This window comes from Bos indicus, chromosome 24, assembly GCF_029378745.1.
Source record: "Bos indicus isolate NIAB-ARS_2022 breed Sahiwal x Tharparkar chromosome 24, NIAB-ARS_B.indTharparkar_mat_pri_1.0, whole genome shotgun sequence".
In the NCBI taxonomy this organism is placed as follows: Eukaryota; Metazoa; Chordata; class Mammalia; order Artiodactyla; family Bovidae; genus Bos; species Bos indicus.
The window spans coordinates 38,080,060-38,098,915 of NC_091783.1; the positions used below are offsets into that span (position 1 = coordinate 38,080,060).

At 40.2% G+C, this 18,856-nt stretch overlaps 1 protein-coding gene across 11 annotated transcripts in view; it reads right to left on the reverse strand.

Annotated features, from left to right (window-relative positions):
* The window catches only part of DLGAP1 (DLG associated protein 1), a 781,268-nt gene that overhangs the window by 150,187 nt on the left and 612,225 nt on the right, over positions 1 to 18,856 (reverse strand). For all 11 annotated transcript variants that reach the window (XM_070778877.1, XM_070778878.1, XM_070778884.1 and 8 more), the window contains one exon: positions 1,348 to 1,525. In XM_070778877.1, coding sequence (XP_070634978.1) covers positions 1,348 to 1,525 — 178 coding nt within the window. The remainder of the gene's footprint in view (positions 1 to 1,347; positions 1,526 to 18,856) is intronic.

Consider the following 18,856-nt stretch of genomic DNA (forward strand, 5'->3'; position numbering starts at 1 on the left):
GGTGTTTATAAGGATTAATATTATGAACATATAAAGCAGTTGCCACAGTGCCTGACCCAGTAAAGTTGGCTCTTATGGCCAATTCTTGTCCTGCCTATCTCAGTGTTTTTCTGGTGTTCAAGTAAATAACATTTGTTATTTATTTTTTGGTATAATCTCCATTAAACTATAAACTTTGGGGGAGCAGGAATGAGGCATTATTCACCACTGAATAACTTGCAGAATCTAGCCCAGTGTTTTGCTCAATAATATTAGCTGAGTTAATAGTATAGTGCTTTTTAAAATAATTAATTAATTTTTGTCTGCTCTGGGTCTTCGTTGCTGTTCACGGATTTCAGCAAGTGGGGGCTGCTCTCTAGTTGCCGTGCTTGGGCTTCTCATTGTGGTGGCTTCTCTTGTGGAGCACAGACTCTAGGTACTTGAGTTTCAGTAGTTGTGGCTCTTGGGCTCAGTAGTCTGGGTGCACGGGCTTAATTGCTGTTCAATCAGGGATTGAACCCGTGTCCCCTGCATTGGCAGGTGGATTCTTAACACTGGACCGCCAAGGAAGTCCCAAGTATGGTGCTTATTTAAAAAAAACTGTGATAAAAATTAAATTTAGAACTCCTAAACATTATTTCCAAAAAAAAACCCCAAAACACCCTTTTTTTGTCCTCCAGAAGCGGCGCCTCCTGCTCCTGGCCCCTGAAAGCTGCAGTGTCCACCCTCCAGGAGTCCTAGGTTTAACCCTCCCTTGGGTTGAGGCAGCCTAACCCCTCCCATATTCTCTGGAGGCACTGAGAAGCTTTAGCTGAGTATTTCAGATGCAGTATTAAGTCAACTTTACTGAGTCTTCATCCCTAATTCTGGGTACCAGTTCTTAGAAGTAGACTTGTGTCTTAAAACCAAGACACAATATTCACCTAGGACCCAGCTGGAATAAACAGATCACATCTCATTCCCCAGCCTTTGTTCCTGCTTGATGACTTGCTTAATACTTTTAGGATTAGACAGTGCCTACGTTTTGCCAGTGACGTCCACCCTGTCCTTCCATCCTTCAAATGTCTTTGCAACTGAAGCCTCATCCATCAGCTCCTTAATGATAAATGTGCCGGTGCAGGCTGACTGCTAGAGAGTTTCCTCAAGGACTCCCGCCACGTGCTTTACCCCAGCTGCCCAAGGACCCCTCTGCTGCTGGTAGGACTGTTGGTCCCCAGCGCCGGCTGTGGCCAGTCACAGGCAGCATTTAGACTGGGCCCCTGCCTGACCCACCAGCATCACTCGGGGGATGTCAGCCTCCTCGCGTCACACCCCCTGGGTTTCCCCAGCTCCCCGGTGCAGTTCAGTGCCCATGGTCGCGGGGCTCACCTGGCTGATGGTGCTCATGGCGCGCATGTAGCTCTCGTTCCTGGAGCGGAACTTCGGGGACGTGAGCAGTCCCGCAGGGTCAAGGCTGTCGAGGCTTCGGTTGATGGAGACCTCACTGACCGCCCTCAGGTAACTGTGACTCCGGATCTGGAGTTTGGGGGAGTGCTCATTGGAAATCCTGGAGGAGAACAACGGAGAGTATGCGTCGAGTCCTGTTCCACCGTGCAGGCGGGAGTAAGACAGGGCAAGTTCCGACTGCCATGGCCACCTTACATACTAGCGCGAGTAACACAGATGCCCTCCCGTGGTCGTTACACTCCTCCATGGGGTCTGGGAAGAAAGCTTTTGATGGGAAATCATTGAGAGCAATTATAATTCCTTCAGCCCATGAAATAATGTCCTCAATCACATTCTCCTAGACATCCTAGGGGGCATCGTGTAGCTGCCATGCCTGCCCTGGAATTCTTCCCGGTTGTAATTTGTGAGCTTTCCCTTTGTACTCATTTCTCTTCTATGCCATCTTCTATTTTATTTTTTATTGTGGTAAAAGTCACATAATATATAAAATGCACGATTCAACCATATTTAACTGTGCACTTCAGTGGCACTAAGTATATTCACATTGTTGGGCAACTCTCACCATCATCCGTCCCGAATGTTTCACCTTCCTAAACTGAAACTCTGTCCCCAGTAAACACTAGCTCCCCATCCCCACTCCCTCCCTCCCCATCCCTTGATCCCCCCTCCCCTCTACAGCCGAAGCCCCTGGCATCTACCCTGGCATCTGACTATGAATTTGACTATTCTAGGTATCTCACATAAGTGGAAGCAAACAGTATTTGCACCTACTGTATACTGGAATGCACTTTTAAGGTTAGCTTAATATATGTCCTACAAACAAGATTGTCCTTTTTTTTTTGGATTTTCTATTAATGGCAAATGGCAAACGGGTGTCTGTCTGTAACTCTATCAATATCTCTATCCATCTTTCTATCATCTGTTTAATCTTTTCTCATTTAGTTGAGACTTAACAGTGAACAAAACTTAAATTTTAGACGTTAACATGTGCACATCTCTAAATCTTGATATCCAAAGACAAGTCTTACATACATTATACTCGTAAGACTATTTCCCAAGATGCATTTTAAAATTATAAAAGCAGAAATTGTACTTCTCAAAAAGCCAAGCTATCCAGAAGTACACAGAGCAGAAAGTGGGTCTCCCCTTGTTCCTGCTCCAGAATTCCACTCCCCTGGAAGAACTACCCATACCAACTTGCTGTATAGCCTTCCTTACCCTTTCTGTACACATAAAAACAATTGTTTTAGTAATTAAAAATTTTTTATTGAAATGTAGCTGATTTACAATGTTGTGTTAGTTTCAGGTGTACAGCAAAGTGGTTTAGTTATATATTCTTCTTTATACACTATTACAAGATACTGAATATAGTTCCTTGTGCTATACAGTAGGACCTTGGTTTTTTTTTTAAATCTATTTTATATACAGCAGTTTGTATATTTTAATCCTAAACTCCTAATTTATCCCTCCTCCCCTCTTTCCCCTCTGGTAACCATAAGTTTGTTTTCTATGTCTGTGTTTTTTAAGTAATTTTTGAAGTTTGTTTGTGTGTGGGATTCAGGGTGATTTTGTTTCTTTCGTTATTAAATTAAAAAAATTTGCTCTAATATTGTCTGCAATTTAAAAAGTTGATAAGGAGAAAGATGTAGGCCCAATAAGCTTCTATTATTTATAATTTTTCTGGAGATCATAGCTAATGAAATTGGAAATGAAAAAAGAAATAGAGAATATAAATATTCTGAAGAAAGAGAGAAACTTTGAGTATTTATAGATTATACAATTAATTCGCTAGAAGACAAAATCAACTGAAAACTTTTAGAACTAATAAGAGTGATTGCCCAAATAGTTACATACAGGGTAAAAACAGAGAAATCAATAGTTTTTCTATATACTGCCACCACCAAATAGAAATTTTAATTTAAAAATCCATTCAAAATGATAAACATAATTTGAAGCTATGAAAAAGAGGTGCACCAGAAATTTTTGAAAAAGTAATAAAAATTTTTGAAAAAGTAATAAAAGTTTATGCAAGGCTTAATAAGCAAGTCGTAAATAAAAACAATTTTCCTGGATGTGAAACTCAATATTGTAAAAAATTTTAGACTTCCTAAATTAATTTATAAATTTAATACTTGTTGTTCAGTTGCTAAGTGGTGTCCAACTCTTTGTAACCCCATGAACTGCAGCATGCCAGGCTCCTCTGTCATTTCCTATCTCCTCTGTCCTATCTTGAGGAGTTTGCTCAGACTCATGTCCATTCCCAACCCAGGGATCCAACCCAGGTCTCCTCCATTGCAGGCAGATTCTTGACCATCTGATCACCAGGGAAGCCCCTGGTAAATTTAATACTAAAAGCTAAGGATTTGATTAGTGGCCACTTTTTGCAACTACACTGAAGGAGGGGCCAAATTAGAATAGATCTCGAATTTAGCATCAAAATACTTGTGTATTTTACTAATACAAAAGAGAAACTGATTGTTCTAGCAGTGTTCCCTATGGATCCTAAAAGTAGCTGCCAAACATAAAAATACCTCTGCCAGATCAGGCAAGTATTTTGCATGCATTATGTGCCATTATGGAGATCCATCATGGAAAGGAAAGGAAAGTGAAGTCGCTCAGTCATGTCCGAGTTTTTGCGACCCCATGGACTGTAGCCTACCAGACTTCTCTGTCCATGGGATTTTCCAGGCAATAGTACTGGAGTGCATTGCCATTTCCTTCTCCAGCGGATCTTCCCGACACAGGGATGGAACCCAGGTCTCCCGCATTGTAGACAGACGCTTTACTGTCTGAGCCACCATGGACCACTTTATAAATGCTCGTGCCAAAAATACCCGTCAGAAAACAAATACACTGAAGAGTAAATTTTCCCACTGAGATCTCTTCTAGGGAAAGAGAGCCTTCGCTAGAAGCATTTACAGCCCAAAGTTCACTTCCACTAGAACTTGAGAGAAGACAAATGTGTTTCTTTGGCTATTTTGTAGCCTGACCCAGAGCAATGGTATTGCCAACATAAATGATGCTGCGCTTCCAAACAGTTATCAGGGCAGCATTGGGGGCAGCTGTTTCATAAATGGTCTACATTCAAAAGAAGAAGTGAAAAGCTCAGTGTTTTGAACAATGAGTGTGTGTCTGCTGGCTGAGATGGAGAAATGAGGCATCCTTGAAACAATCATTCACTCTGGCCACTCGTTATGAAATAAAGCATAATTCCAAACTGGAAAATCATTCAGAAGAGATCGAATAGTTCTACTTTGGTGAGTCATTCCTGATGAAACAACACCTACTTTAATGATACACGAAATACAAGGAAATGAGCTCTTTGATCTTGTCCACTTAGAGAGTAGAGCCCACAGCTCTCATCATAAAGGGTACGGTGCTCCTGAAGATGAAACACTCATGAAAGAAACACCAAAAGAGAATGAGTTGATTATCAACTCTAGAGGAAGTTGATTTGCTAAGTAGAAAAGGAATGTGCATATTCAGAAACATTAGCTCTTAGATTAGATTAATGATCCATATTAGCCTATTCAAATGACAGCTATCATATTTCACTTTCTCCCTAAATTGCTTATGCTAAGTTAACCTTTTATGGCTTATCCCAATGGAATTGAGATTTTGGCCTGGTTGAGCCCCATTCATTATAATGTCCTTTAACTGCACCCAAAGATGGGATGCCCTTAGATGGCAGTGAGACAGCTAGACAAACAAGTCTGGCCAGTGTATCAGTAAGGTTTCCATTGCAAAAAGAAAAAATGCAATAATACTTGGAAAACAACATTTAATACATTTTACTTTTTAAGTATATTTTTATTAATTTTAATTATGTTTATTTTAAAAGATAATTTTATTGGAGTATAGTTAATTTACCATAATGGGGAAGAATATGAAAAAGAATGCATGTGTTTATATATATATACATTTATATATACGAATCACTTTGCTGTACAGCAGAAATTAACACAATATTGTAAATCAACTATGCTTCATATTCTGTGATAACCTATATTAAGTAAGTTGATTTACAATGTTGTGTGAATTTCTGCTGTACAGCAAGATGATTCATACACACACACACATGCACACACACACATATATAATCCATTTTTTTCATATTCTTTCCCATTATGGTTTACCACAGGATATTGAATATAGTTCCCTGTGCTATACAGTAGGACCTTGTTGTTTATGCATTCTAGATATAATAGTTTACCTCTGTTAATTTCAAACTCCCAATCCATCCCTCCCCCTGCCCCCCTTTACCTTTGCAACCACAAGTCTGTTCTCTCTGTCTGAGAACACAACATTTTAAATCAGTGTTCCCAAAGAGAAAATGACTAATCCTGTAATATATCACTAACATTGTAACTCCACAAGATGAACAAGCTGCAGGGATCTAATGGACAGCACCGTGCATGTGTTCTATCACTGGGTCATGTCCGACTCTTTGCGAGCCCGTGGACTGTAGCCCTGTAGGCTCCTCGGTCCATGGGATTCTCCAGGCAAGAACACTGGAGTGGGTTGCCATGCTCTCCTCCAGGGGCTCTTCCCAACCCAGGGATCGAACCCAGGTCTCCTGCATTGCAGGCAGATTCTTTACCACTGAGACACCAATAACTACATAATAACAAATAAAATGGAAAACTTACTCAAGGGGCTCAGAGCAAGCCCCATGAAGAAGAATAAACCTGAAGAGAGATTACGCAGGCTGAGAAATTAAAAGAAAAGAATAAGGAAGAACATACAGAGCTTCATAGATGGTGAGACACCATCAAACATACCAACATACATGTAATTGGAGTTCCAGAAGGAGAGGTAGAAAATACATCTGAAGAATTAGTGGCCAAAAACATCCCAAATCTGATGAAAACTCTTATATATCTAAGAAGCTTAAAAAAACTCAAAATACTATAAACTCAGTGAGACCCACACCTAACCATATCCTTGTAGAAGTGTCAAAAGGCAAAGACAATGAGAAAATCTTGAAGGCAGAAAGAAATGACTCATCACTTACAGGGAATCATCAATAAGATTAAAAGCTGACTTCTCATCATAAATCAAGGATGCTAGAGGGCATTGAGATGAAATATTCCAAGTACTGAATGAAAAAGATGGTCAACAAAGAAGTCTATATACAGAAAAACTATCTTTCAAAAAAGAAGTTAAGACATTACCAGAAAAACAGACTGAGAGATTCATTGACAGCCACTTAGAGTCTTTTTTCAAACTTCTTTTGCAACACCATATTGTTCCTTAAACACTTCATTTTCCTTCTGTTTCTTAGAACTTTAATTTCATAAAGGGATCCATTTCACAAACTGATTAGCCCCATCAGAACAGCACAGCTTAGACACAGGAGCAACTTCTACATTTTAAGATTCAGACTGAAGGAACAAACTCCCATAGGTCTTTGTGTTCTTTGTTGCTCTTCCTCCATAAATGTTTGACACAGGGAATGAATGTCAGCATTATTTCTGGGAGACATGACACTGCCAAGTGTTGTAGACCTTGCTATCTCTTAGAAGCCCAGGGTGGGGTAAAAGGAAGATGAGGAAATAATTGGGGATTTTTCTTTGCTCCATTAGCTTCACTCTGTAGAGAAAAAAACCTATATGGGTGGGGATTTGTTGACTGTTCTACTGGGAAGATTATCCAAGAGCCACAGGCTGGGTATCTGCAAAGCCGTATGCTAGAAACTGGGATACTGCATTTTAGTTATAAAGTGGATCTTGTCCAAAATAAAGGTGCAGTTCTTCTGACAATGATTCATCAACCCTAGCAACTTTCAACATAAAATGCAGTTCTTACAGGGTGCCAAATATGTTTATCCATCATATTTAGGCTCTTCTGACACTTGGAAGGACTTCCCAGGTGGTGCTAGTTGGAAGAACTAGCCAAAGAACTCACCTGCCAATGCAGGAGATGCGAGAGACTCAGGTTCGATCCCTGGGTCAGGAAGAGTCCCTGGAGAGGGGCACAGAAATTTCTGGAACCGTGCAACCCCCTGGAGAAGGGTGCAGAATTCCAAGAAAGATACTTGGAATTCAAACATTCTTTCCTATAGATTCTTGAGACTGTGCAACGTTAGATTTAAAACAACACAAATCAGATGCCAACTATTCATAATGCTTGTGCTAGACGCTGCAGAGAACATGTGACTCCTGCCTTTGATAACGTCAGTCTCCAGACAGAGACAAATATGCCGAACAAACTTGAAGATAATCTGTGTTGTGCTTATAATAGGGCTTCCCAGTTGGTGTTAGTGGTAAAGAACCCACCTGCCAATGCAGGAGACATAGGAGATGCGGGTTTGATTCCTGGTTTGGGAAGATCCCCTGGAGGAAGGCATGGCAACACCAGTATTCTTGCCTGGAGAATGCCATGGACAGAGGAGCCTGGGGGGCTACAGCCCTTGGGGCCACAGAGCTGGATACAACTGAAGCGACTTAGTATACAAACATATATTAAGTGTTCAAGAAAGAGGCAAGAAGAAGGTAGCAAAGAAGAGACTCATTTGGAGTAGAGGTATTAGGAAAAGCTTTGGAGAGAGGACAGCTTGGAGTCTCTCAGACCCTGATAGACTGTCACCAGGTAAGAGTGAGACAGACAGAAGTCATTCCAGACCCAGGGAGCAAAAACTTGGAGGCTCAGGGCAGAGGACAGTGCCCAGGAAGCTGATATGTACATAGCTGAGCCTGCTCTCATCAGAGGCTTATTGCATTTGTAACTGCCTGCTGGCCAGTCTCCCCCATAAAACTGTGGGTTCCGGAAGGCAGCGACCACATCTGGGGTCATGGGATTATATGGAATCATCACTGTGTTCCCAAAGCGTAGCACAGTGGCTGGCATACATTGCTGTTGTTCAGTTGCTAAGTCATGTCCAGCTCTTTGCAACCCCGTGGACTGCAGCACAGCAGGCTTCCCTGTCCTTCACTATCTCCTGGAATTTGTTTATATTCATGTCCATTGAGTCAGTGATGCCATCCACCTATCTCATCCTCTGTCATCCCCTTCTCCTCCTGCCCTCAATCTTTCCCAGCATCAGGGTCTTTTCCAGTGAGTTGGCTCTTTGCATCATATTATTAGATCTCCTTAAAAATTTGTTGAATAAGTGTGAGGGGGTGGGAGTGTGGAGAGTCTGAAGTCCACCAAGGCACTGTGACAAGAAACCCAGTAAGACCCTGACGAGGACCTGAAGAGAATCAAGGCATCATGGAAGGTGAAGACTTGAGGGGCCAGGTAGGTCCCTTTGGAGATCTGTTCCTCAGTGATGGAAAGTGTTAGTCACTCAGTCGTGTCCTACTCTTTGCGACCCCATGGACTGTGTAGCCTGCCAGGCTCCTCTGTCCATGGAATTATCCAGGCAAGAATACCGGAATGGGTTGCCATTTCTTTCTCCAGGGGATCTTCCCCACCCAGGGATCAAACCTAGGTCTCCCGCATTGCAGGCAGATTCTTTACTGTCTGAGCCACCAGGGAAGCCCTAAGCAGGACATTAACTCCTCTCATCATGTTATATAGACCCAGGGGAATTGATTCTCTCTTTGGGAGCAGTAAGGAAAGAACCTTTCTGAATATTCAGATGTGCCCAGCAGAGTTTTATTGATGGCTGACTGAGGATACAGTGCTTCATACACAAAGAATTGCTTCAAAGACTTGCATGCAGGAATTTGGGAGCTCTATGCTTTTAGCATCCAAGGAAGTCTGTGTGAGTACACGCACATGTCTGTGAAGGCAGATCCCGCCTAGAACTGAACAGCAGCTGCAGCACGGGGCTCTTTTGCTTTCTTTGGTTCCGGGTAGTCAGTTTTATAAAAACAAGTCTTACGTATCACCTCAAAATGATTCCTACAATTCTCTTCCCTTTAGCTTGATTAGGACCAAAATGATCACTAAATTGATTAAAATAATTCAAAGAGAAACGAGATTTGTGGAGTGGCAGTTGCCCTTAGTGGACTTCCCTGGTGGCTCAGCGGTAAAGAATCCGTCTGCTATGCAAGAGACCAGGATTCGATCAAGCAGTTTCACAGCGGGGAACTTGCTCTGCTGAACTTGGCTCCGTGTTATAACAAGCTGGCTTCGAATCTCAGTTGGCTCCATGGTACTGGGGAAGCCACGCTTCCTCCTTGTTTAAAACAGAGAACAATACCACCTTATAGAGCTGTGAGCATTTTTCTTTCTCTTGGCAGCACCGCATGGCATGCCTGCGTCCGTGCTAAGTCCCTTCAGTCTTGTCTGATTATGGACTGTAGCCCGCCAGGCTCCTCTGTCCATGGGATTCTCCAGGCAAGAATACTGGAGTGGGTGTGTGTGCTTAGTTGCTCAGTCATGTCTGCCTCTTTGCGACCCCATGGACTGTAGCCTGCCAGGCTCCTCTATCCATGGGATTCTCCAAGCAAGAATACTGGAGTGGGTTGCTATGCCCTCCTCCAGGGAGTCTTCCTGACCCAGGGATTGAACTCATGTCTCTTATGTCTCCTGCATTGGCAGGTGGGTTCTTTATCACTGGCGCCACCTAGGAAGTCCACCGCATGGTATGAAGTGAAGTTGCTCAGTCGTGTCCGACTCTTTGCAACCCTGTGGACTGTACCCTACCAGGCTCTTCTGTCCATGGAATTTTCCAGGCAAGAGTACTGGAGTGGGTTGCCATTTGGGATCTTAATTCCCCACCCAGGGATGAAACCCTCAGCCCCTGCATTGGAAGGCAGAGTCTTAACCGCTGGACTTAACCACCTTAACTAAGGAAAGTCCCTTAGAGCTGTGAGAATTTACTGGATAATTAGCATCTCTCTCTCATTGTGGCAAATATAAATACCATAAAACCCACCATTTCAACCATTTTTTGTTTGTTTTTTAATTCTAATTGGAGGATAACTGCTTTATAATATTGTGTTTTTTTTCTGCCATACATCAACATGAATCAGCCACAGTTATACATATGTCCACTCCCTCTTGAACTTCCTTCCCACATCCCACCCTCTCCCACCCCTCTAGGTTGTCACAGAGCACTGGGCTGAGCTCCCTGCTTCACACAGCAAATTCCCATGGGCTCTCTGTCTTACGTGTGGTGATGTGTGTGTTTCCATGCTCCTCTCTCAACGCATCCTGCCCTCTCCTTCCCCTGCTGTGTCTGCAAGTCTGTTCTTTGTGTCTGCATCTCCATTGCTGCCCTGCAAATAGGTTCGTCAGGACCATCTTTCTAGGTTCCAAACACGTGTTAATATACAATATTTGTCTTTCTCTTTCTGACTTCACTTTGTACCCTAGGCTCTGGGTTCTTCCACCTCATTATCACTGACTCAAATGTGTTCTTTTTTATAGCTGAGTAATATTGATGCTTTTGAACTGTGGTATTGGAGAAGACTCTTGAGAATCCCTTGGACTGCAAAGAGATCCAAGCAGTCCATTCTAAAGGAGATCAGTCCTGGGTGTTCTTTGAAAGGACTGATGCTAAAGCTGAAACGCCAATACTTTGGCCACCTCATGCGAAGAGCTGACTCATTGGAAAAAACTCTGGTGCTGGGAGGGATTGGGGGCAGGAAGAGAAGGGGACGACAGAGGATGAGAAGGCTGGATGGCATCACCGACTTGGTGGACAGGGGTTTGGGTGAACTCCGGGAGTTGGTGATGGACAGGGAGGCCTGGCGTGCTGCAATTCACGGGGTTGCAAATAGTCGGACACGACTGAACAATTGAACTGAACTGAACTGAATATTTCATCATCCATTTTTAAGTGTACAGTTGGGTAGCATTAAGAACTTTTATAGGGTTGTACAACTGTCACCATCATCTAACCACAAAACTGTATCATCATCTTAAACTGAAACTCTGTACCCATTGAACACTAACTCCCCATCCTTCCTTCCCTGACCATCTTACTTTCTGTCTCTATGAGTTCGATGACTCTTAAGTACCTCACATAAGTGGAATCATAGTGTTTGGCTTGTTTTGCTTAGCATAATGTCTTCAAGGTTCATCCATGTTGCAGCATGTGTCAGAATTTCCTTGCTTTAATATTACTTAATAATATTCCATCAATCTATTCACCACATTTTGTTTATTCATTCATCCATCAACAGACACTTGGGTTGCTTCTACCTGTTAACTATTGTGAATAACACTGCTATAACACTGTGTACAAATATCTGTTTGAGTCCCTGCTTTCAATTCTTTTGAGTATATACTTGAAAGTAGAAATCTTACTTTAACAGAAGTACTTAACTTTTCTATTTCATTTCTTAGCAATCAAGCTACCAGCAACTTTGGGGACCAATATAATAAAAACAAACTGTCATTATTTTTCCTCCAAAAAGATACTCTATTGATCATTTAAGGTAAGTTTTAGGGACACCCAATAATGTAGTATTTCAGGAACTATTATTGCTATGGCTGAAAACAGAAAAATACTTCTATCGTTTGGTGAAAAGCATAGTAATAAATCTGAGTATAATTTTACTGCTCTAGTGATTGCAAAACAGTAATGTAATTAAAACTTGATACAGTAACATTGAGACTAAATTGGATTGCCACGATTAAGACATCCAGGAAAATAATTCTACAAGCAGTTAGAGATTACAGAAAGACTGTTGACAGGAGTGTCAGTCTATGAACTGGTTAAGGAAAGAAATAATGTCATCACTAAGGAAGACAGGATGACAATTCAAATGTACCAGTTAGTAAAGAGTCCTAATTCTAAGGAGGGATGTAAATGCTGCTTTGAGCTGAAGGGAGAGTGTTTCTTTCAATTTAAAAAGTGTTGGGGCAGAAGAGATGTTCTTACACAGATGTAAGCTGACACTGATAAATCGGAGTCATTAAAGCCTGTGTGAAAGTCTTTTGATAGATTTTTTCATAAAGTGCTTCACATTCTGACTTAACTCGAGGAAGAGAAAAACGCAACTAAAGACAGTCTTAAATAATTCTTTTAGTGCTGGTTTTCTTCTAATCCCCCTTGTTGGATGCTCTGTGTCTACACTCACTTCTAGCCTTTCAGAAGGTCTCAAGGAAGACCTCCCTCCCGTCCATGTGTGAGTCTTCAGTTGTTTAGAACACAGGTGTCAAGCCCTAGCTAAGCCTCCCTTCTCCTGGTGACACGTCCTCCTTCGTCTGGTCCTTGTATGTCAAGATTTATAGGTGCTCCACTACCTTGATAACTCATCTCTAAAGTGGGTCCAATTTGTTATTTTTTCTTTGACAACAGAGTACCTGGATCCAAACTCAACCTTTCAAATATGTGCTGACAAGAGTGGAATACAAAATGGCTATTGCTTTCTGTTCTGTAGAAAATCATCTTGGGGTGAAGTCTAAAAAGCTTTGGAATTATTGTTTGGCTTGTAGTCACCCTTTCGGCTTCTGGTAAGCTTCCTTTGGACAACTTTTATTTATTTATTATTTTTTAAACTTATTATATACTAGAATAAACTTATTGGAGTATAGCTGATTAACAATGTCGTGATAGTTTCAGGTAGACAGCAAAGGGACTCAGCCATACATATATGTGAGTCCCCCAAACTCCCTTCTCATCCAGGCTGCCACATAACATTGAATAGAGTTCCATGTTCTATACAGTAGGACTTTGTTGGTTATCCATTTTAATTGAAGCAATGTGTACATGCCTTCGGACAGCTTTTAGATCTTCACCTCAAAAGATGTTAAGTCGTTATGATTTTTGATCCTTTTCTTCCTGTGAAACTGACACCAAGGTTTATCCTGTCAACCCCATACAATGTATGCAATATATGCGCTCTATTCCTTTTTTTTTTTTTGGTCACACTGGGTCTTCATTGCTGTGAGTGGGCTTTCTCTAGTTGCAGCGAGTGGAGGCTGCTCTTGGTTGCGGTGAGCAGCTTCTCATTGTGATGGCTTCTCTTGCTGTGGAGCACAGGATCCAGGCTGCGTGGGTTTTAGAAGTTGCGGCACACGAGCTCAGTTGTTGTAGATCGAGGGCTTAGTTGTTCCACAGCAAGTGGAATCTTCCCAGAACAGGGATCAAATCCACATTGGCGGGTGGATTCCCATCCACTGTGCTGCCAGGCAAGTCCACGTCAGCTATTCTTGCTGGTTGTGTCATCAGCAGATATGATAGCAGAAGCAAGTGTAATAAAACCCAAGTCAGTGAGTGTTACGAAGTTCTGTGCTTTACCTTCAATGTCTTATTCAGTTAGCACACCAATATTATGAATCAATCTAACAGTTATGAAGCATTATTATTCCTATTTTATAGATGAGGAAACTGAGGCTGATGAGTTTGTAAACTTAGAATTGGAAGCTTGGCCTCTCTAATTTCTGTCATCTTAACTACCCTGTGGCTTCCCCATAAGCGTGCCACGTATTTTCTTACCCCATCACCTGTAAAATGATTGACTAGGATCGGGCAAATCCATTGTCTTTGGAGTTGGCTCAGTCCATTAACAGCACAGTCTTTGTCAGGCTCTTTATCGTGTATCTCTGTGACCCAGCCCATGCTTCTCTGATGTCAGTTTTTTCCTGCAAGCCTATTGGGATCTACTGTGTAAATGTTTTGAATGCAGTTCCATTCCTCTGATATGTCTCAACCAGTTCAGAGAGGAAAAATATAGGCAGTCCTATATGTTCCTTTTTAGTCAGTCTATGCTGGCTCCTTCTTTTCTAAATCATCATAAACCATCTATTTAAAAATCCATTCTGAAGTTGCCCCAGGGATTTACATTAGATCAACTATCTGGAACTTTTAGAATCCTTTCTTTAGAAAACTGAGATAATATTTACTTCTTTTCTGGCACTTTCCCTATGGTTTCTAAAATATTACCAGTATTGATTCTACAATTACATCTGCATTCCTTTAGATGGAAATTAAATTTTCTTGGCTTTTTGTATTTGCTTCTTATTTGTGGCAGTTACCTAGTTTTGGTTCTAAGTTGGGCTTAGGTAGGTGGCCATATTCTTTTTGTATGACCAATTCAACTAAGTTTTAGCTCAGAAAGCTATTACGTATTGGGCAAGTATATTGTAACCAAATGTAAACATGGTTCCTAGACATTTAGGGCTGCTTCTTACCTATGCAGTACTCCTGTACAGACTAGGAAAAGATGCCCCTTTCTCAAATAAAAAAGTGCTTAGATAATTATATTATGATGTAACATGACTAATTTATGGTAGATCCCATCCTGACTTGGCTCTTTGGCTTTAGCTATACAATACAAATGCTCACATTTTGACCCAATCTCACATAAGACAGAACCATTTCAGACAATGACTGCTGTGACTGGAGGCACGGTTTCCACACTTCACTCAGACTGGTAAGAATGATGATTCCGATACACCATGATAAGTTATAATTCCTAAAACTACCACTAAAGAGCTATACAAGAAGGTACACTAAAAAACACTACCGATATATCAAAATGGAATTCTAAACAATATTCAAGTTTCCCCTAACAAATCAGGAAAAAACCCAGGGAAACAAAAAAGTAAAAACTAACCAGAAAATCAGAAAATTAAGAAAATCAAATGGAAGCCTTAAATCCTAAAATAGTAATTAAATTAAATGTAACTAGTTGAATGCACGGATTAAAAGAGTTGCAGGCAGGATTAAAGAACATGACCCAACTATAAGCTGTCTAATGATGAACCTAGACAGCATATTAAAAAGCAGAGACATCACTTTGCTGACAAAGGTTCCTATAGTCAAAGCTATGGTTTATCCAGTAGTCATGTATGGATGTGAGAGTTAGACCATAAAGAAAGCTGAGCACTGAAGAACTGATGCTTTTGAACTGTGGTGTTGGAGAAGACTCTTGCGAGTCCCTTGGACAGCAAGGAGATCAAACCAGTCAATCCTAAAGGAAATCAACCCTGAGTATTCATTGGAAGGATTAATATTGAAGCTGAAGCTCCAATAATTTGGCCACCTGATGTGAAGAGCTGACTCATTGGAAAAGACCCTGATGCTGGGAAAGATTGAGGGCAGGAGGGAAAGGGAGCAACAGAAGATGAAATGGTTGGATGGTATGCATCACTGACTCGGTGGATGTGAGTGTGAAACTCTAGGAGACAGTGAAGGACAGGGAAGCTTGGTGTGCTGCAGTCCCTGGGGTCGCAAAGAGTCGGACACAAATGAGCGACTGAACAACAATAAAAAGAAGGAACATACTTCAAATATAAAGATATAAACTGAAAATGAAAAGAGAAAAAGTTGTACCATGCAAACAGTAATCAAAGGAAAACAATAGTGACTATTAATATCAGATAAAGAAATTTTACCATTAAAGCGTGTGGTAAAGAAAATGACCAGAGCAGAGAGGGATATTACATAGTGGTTAAAGAGTTGATACATCAAGAAGACAGTCCCAAATATGTGTGAATTAAATGACAGAATTGCAAAATAAGTGAAGCAAAAACTGATAGAACTGAGTGATGGAAAAATCCATCATTATAGTTAGAGACTTCAACAACCACTTTTCATCAGTTGATAGAGCAACTTGACAAAATCAGCAAGGATATATTATTAATAGAAGACTCAACTCTATCAACCAACAGTCAAACTGTCATTTAGAGAATCCTTCATCCAAGAAGACCACACTACACATTCTTTCCAAATATTCATGGGACATAGATAAATGTAGACCATATTCTGGGCCATAAAATGAAGCTTCCACCAATTAAAAAAAATTGATATCATATACAGCATGCCCTCTGATCACAGTGGAGCTGCATGAGAACTGAAAAACAGAAAGATAACAAGAATATCTCTAAACACATGGACGCTAAACACCCAAAGCTAAATACCTTGCGGATCTAAGAGGAAATGGAAATCTAAAAATACACTGGACTGAAGGAAAATTGAAATACAACATATCAAATTTTGTGGGGGCATAGCTGAAGCAATGCAGAGAGGAAAATCGATGGCACTAAATTCGTAAGTTAGACAAGAAGAAAAGTCTCAGACCAATAAGTTTTACCACCTGAATCTTGAAAAGAGCAAAATAAACTTGAAAAAAGGAAGAGGGACTTCCCTAGTGGTCCAGTGGATAGGACCTCACCTTCCAATGCAGGGGGTGCAGGGTCAATCCCTGGTCGGGGAGCTAAGATCCCGCATGCCTCGTGGCCAGAAAACCAAAACATTAAAAAAAAAAACCCAACCAGAAACAATACTGTAACAAATTCAATAAAGACGAAAAATGGTCCATGTCAATTCTTAAAAAAGGAAGAAAATTACAGAGATAAGGGCAAAAATCAGTGAAATTGAAAAGAGAAAAACAATATAGAAAATCAGTGAAACAAAGAGTGATTCTTTGAAAAGATCAATAAAATCGACAAACTCTTGCCTAACAATGAATAAAAGAAGACACAAATCACCATTATGAGGAATGAGACAAAGTACATCACTGCAGACGCAAAAATGATAACAAAGGGATACTATGAATGACTGGACACAGATAAATTCGACAGTTTAGATGGAATGGACCAATTCTTTGAAAAACACAAAGGACCGAATTCACCAAATATTAAACAGTCAACAGAGCTGTAACTCATAAATATATCAAATTTTTAATTAAAAACTCACCCGAAAAAAATATCCAGCCCAGGTGTTTTCACAGGAGAATTCTACCAAAATTTAAAACCAAATTAAAACCAATTATACAAAATCTTTTCTAGAAAACAGAAGGGAAGTTAATGTTTCCTGACTCATTTTATGAAGCTAGCATTACCCTGATACCAAAAGCAGAAAAAGAAAACCACAGATCTTGTGAATAAAGACAGAAATGTCCTTAACAAAATGCTGGCAAATAGAATTCAGCAACATATATAAAGAATTATATACCAAGAGCAGGTCAAGTTTATTTTACTTAGATGGGGTATTCTACTTGCAGAGATGCAAGGCTGGTTTAAGAAAATCAGTCAATGTAATCCACCTTATTAATAAGCTAAAGGGGGAAAATTACACAATCTTACCGACTGATGCAGAAAATGCATTTGACAACAACTCATTCGTTATAAAACCTCTCAGAAAAATAGAAATAAAAGGGAACGCCCTCAATTTGACAAAGATTATCTACAAAAAACCTACAGCTAGCAACAAGGCAAGGGTGTCCACTCTCACCATTCTTACTCAACATTGTGCTAGAAGTCCTAGACCGTGCAGTAAGGAAACAAAAAGCACACACATCAGGAGAGAAGAAATAAAACCGTGCCTATTGTAGGTGACATGATTGCCAACATAGAGAACCCCAAGCAATCTGCCAAAAATCCCTGAACTAGTAAGTAAATTTAGCAAAGTCACAGGATATAAGATGCTGCAAAAATCAACTGTATTTCTAAATACCAGCCTGAACATATGAACACTGAAAGTAGATATGCAACACCATTTACAATCATTTTAAAATACTTAGGTGTAGTCTGACCACATGTTGTAAACAAAACATGTGCAGGACTTGCTCTTACTCAACTAAGCAACACTGATGAAATCAGTGATGAAATCAGTGAAGAAATCAAAGAAGATTTAGATAAATCCAGATGTATACCATATTTGTGAATTTAAATACTCAACATAGTCAAGATGCCAATTTCCCCCAAATTGATATGCAGGTTTAATGCATTTCCTATCAACATCACATACTTTTGTAGATATAGACAAGACTGTTGTAAAATTTACACGAAAGTTAAAGGAACTAGAGTAGCTAAAATAATTTTTAAGTAAAGTGAGATTTACTCTATTGTTTTTGTGGGGAGTTTGACACATAGATCAATGGAACAGAATGGAGAATCTAGAAATAAACCAACAGAAATATGTCCAATTGATTATTGACTAAAGTGCAAAAGCAATTCGAGAAGGAAATACAGCCTTTTCATAAATGGTGTTGGAGTAAACATCCATAGATATTTACTTTGAACTTTAAGTCTCATACCTTACACAAGAATAAACTAAAAATGGATCCTGGACTTCAATGTAAAGTAGATTTTAGGGGGAGAAAAACATTAAAGAAAATCTTTGGGGTTCTAGACTAGGTTCTTAGATTTGGCACAAATCAAAAGCTTTTTCTCTGTGAAAGATGATTAAAGTAAAAAAAAAAAAGCTAGACATGAGAAGATATTTGAACATCACACATAAGACAAAGAACTTATAATTTCTACTAAAAAAAAAAAGTACCTTTAAAACCCAACCCCCAAAGCCCAATCAACAAATGGGCAAAAGATGGAAAGAGACATTTCACAAATAAGCCCAAGAAAAAAGTCAACATCAAATGCCACTGAGGAAACGCAAATGAAATCCATGAGAAAGCCCTACACACCAATCAGAATGACTAATGTAAGAAAAAACAATGACCACAAATACTGAGGAGGATTTAAAGAAACAGAATGACTCGTGGGTTGCTCGTGGGAATATAAAATGGTTCAGCCACTCTAAAAAATAGTATGACAGCTCTTCAAAAATGAAACATGCAACTATTAT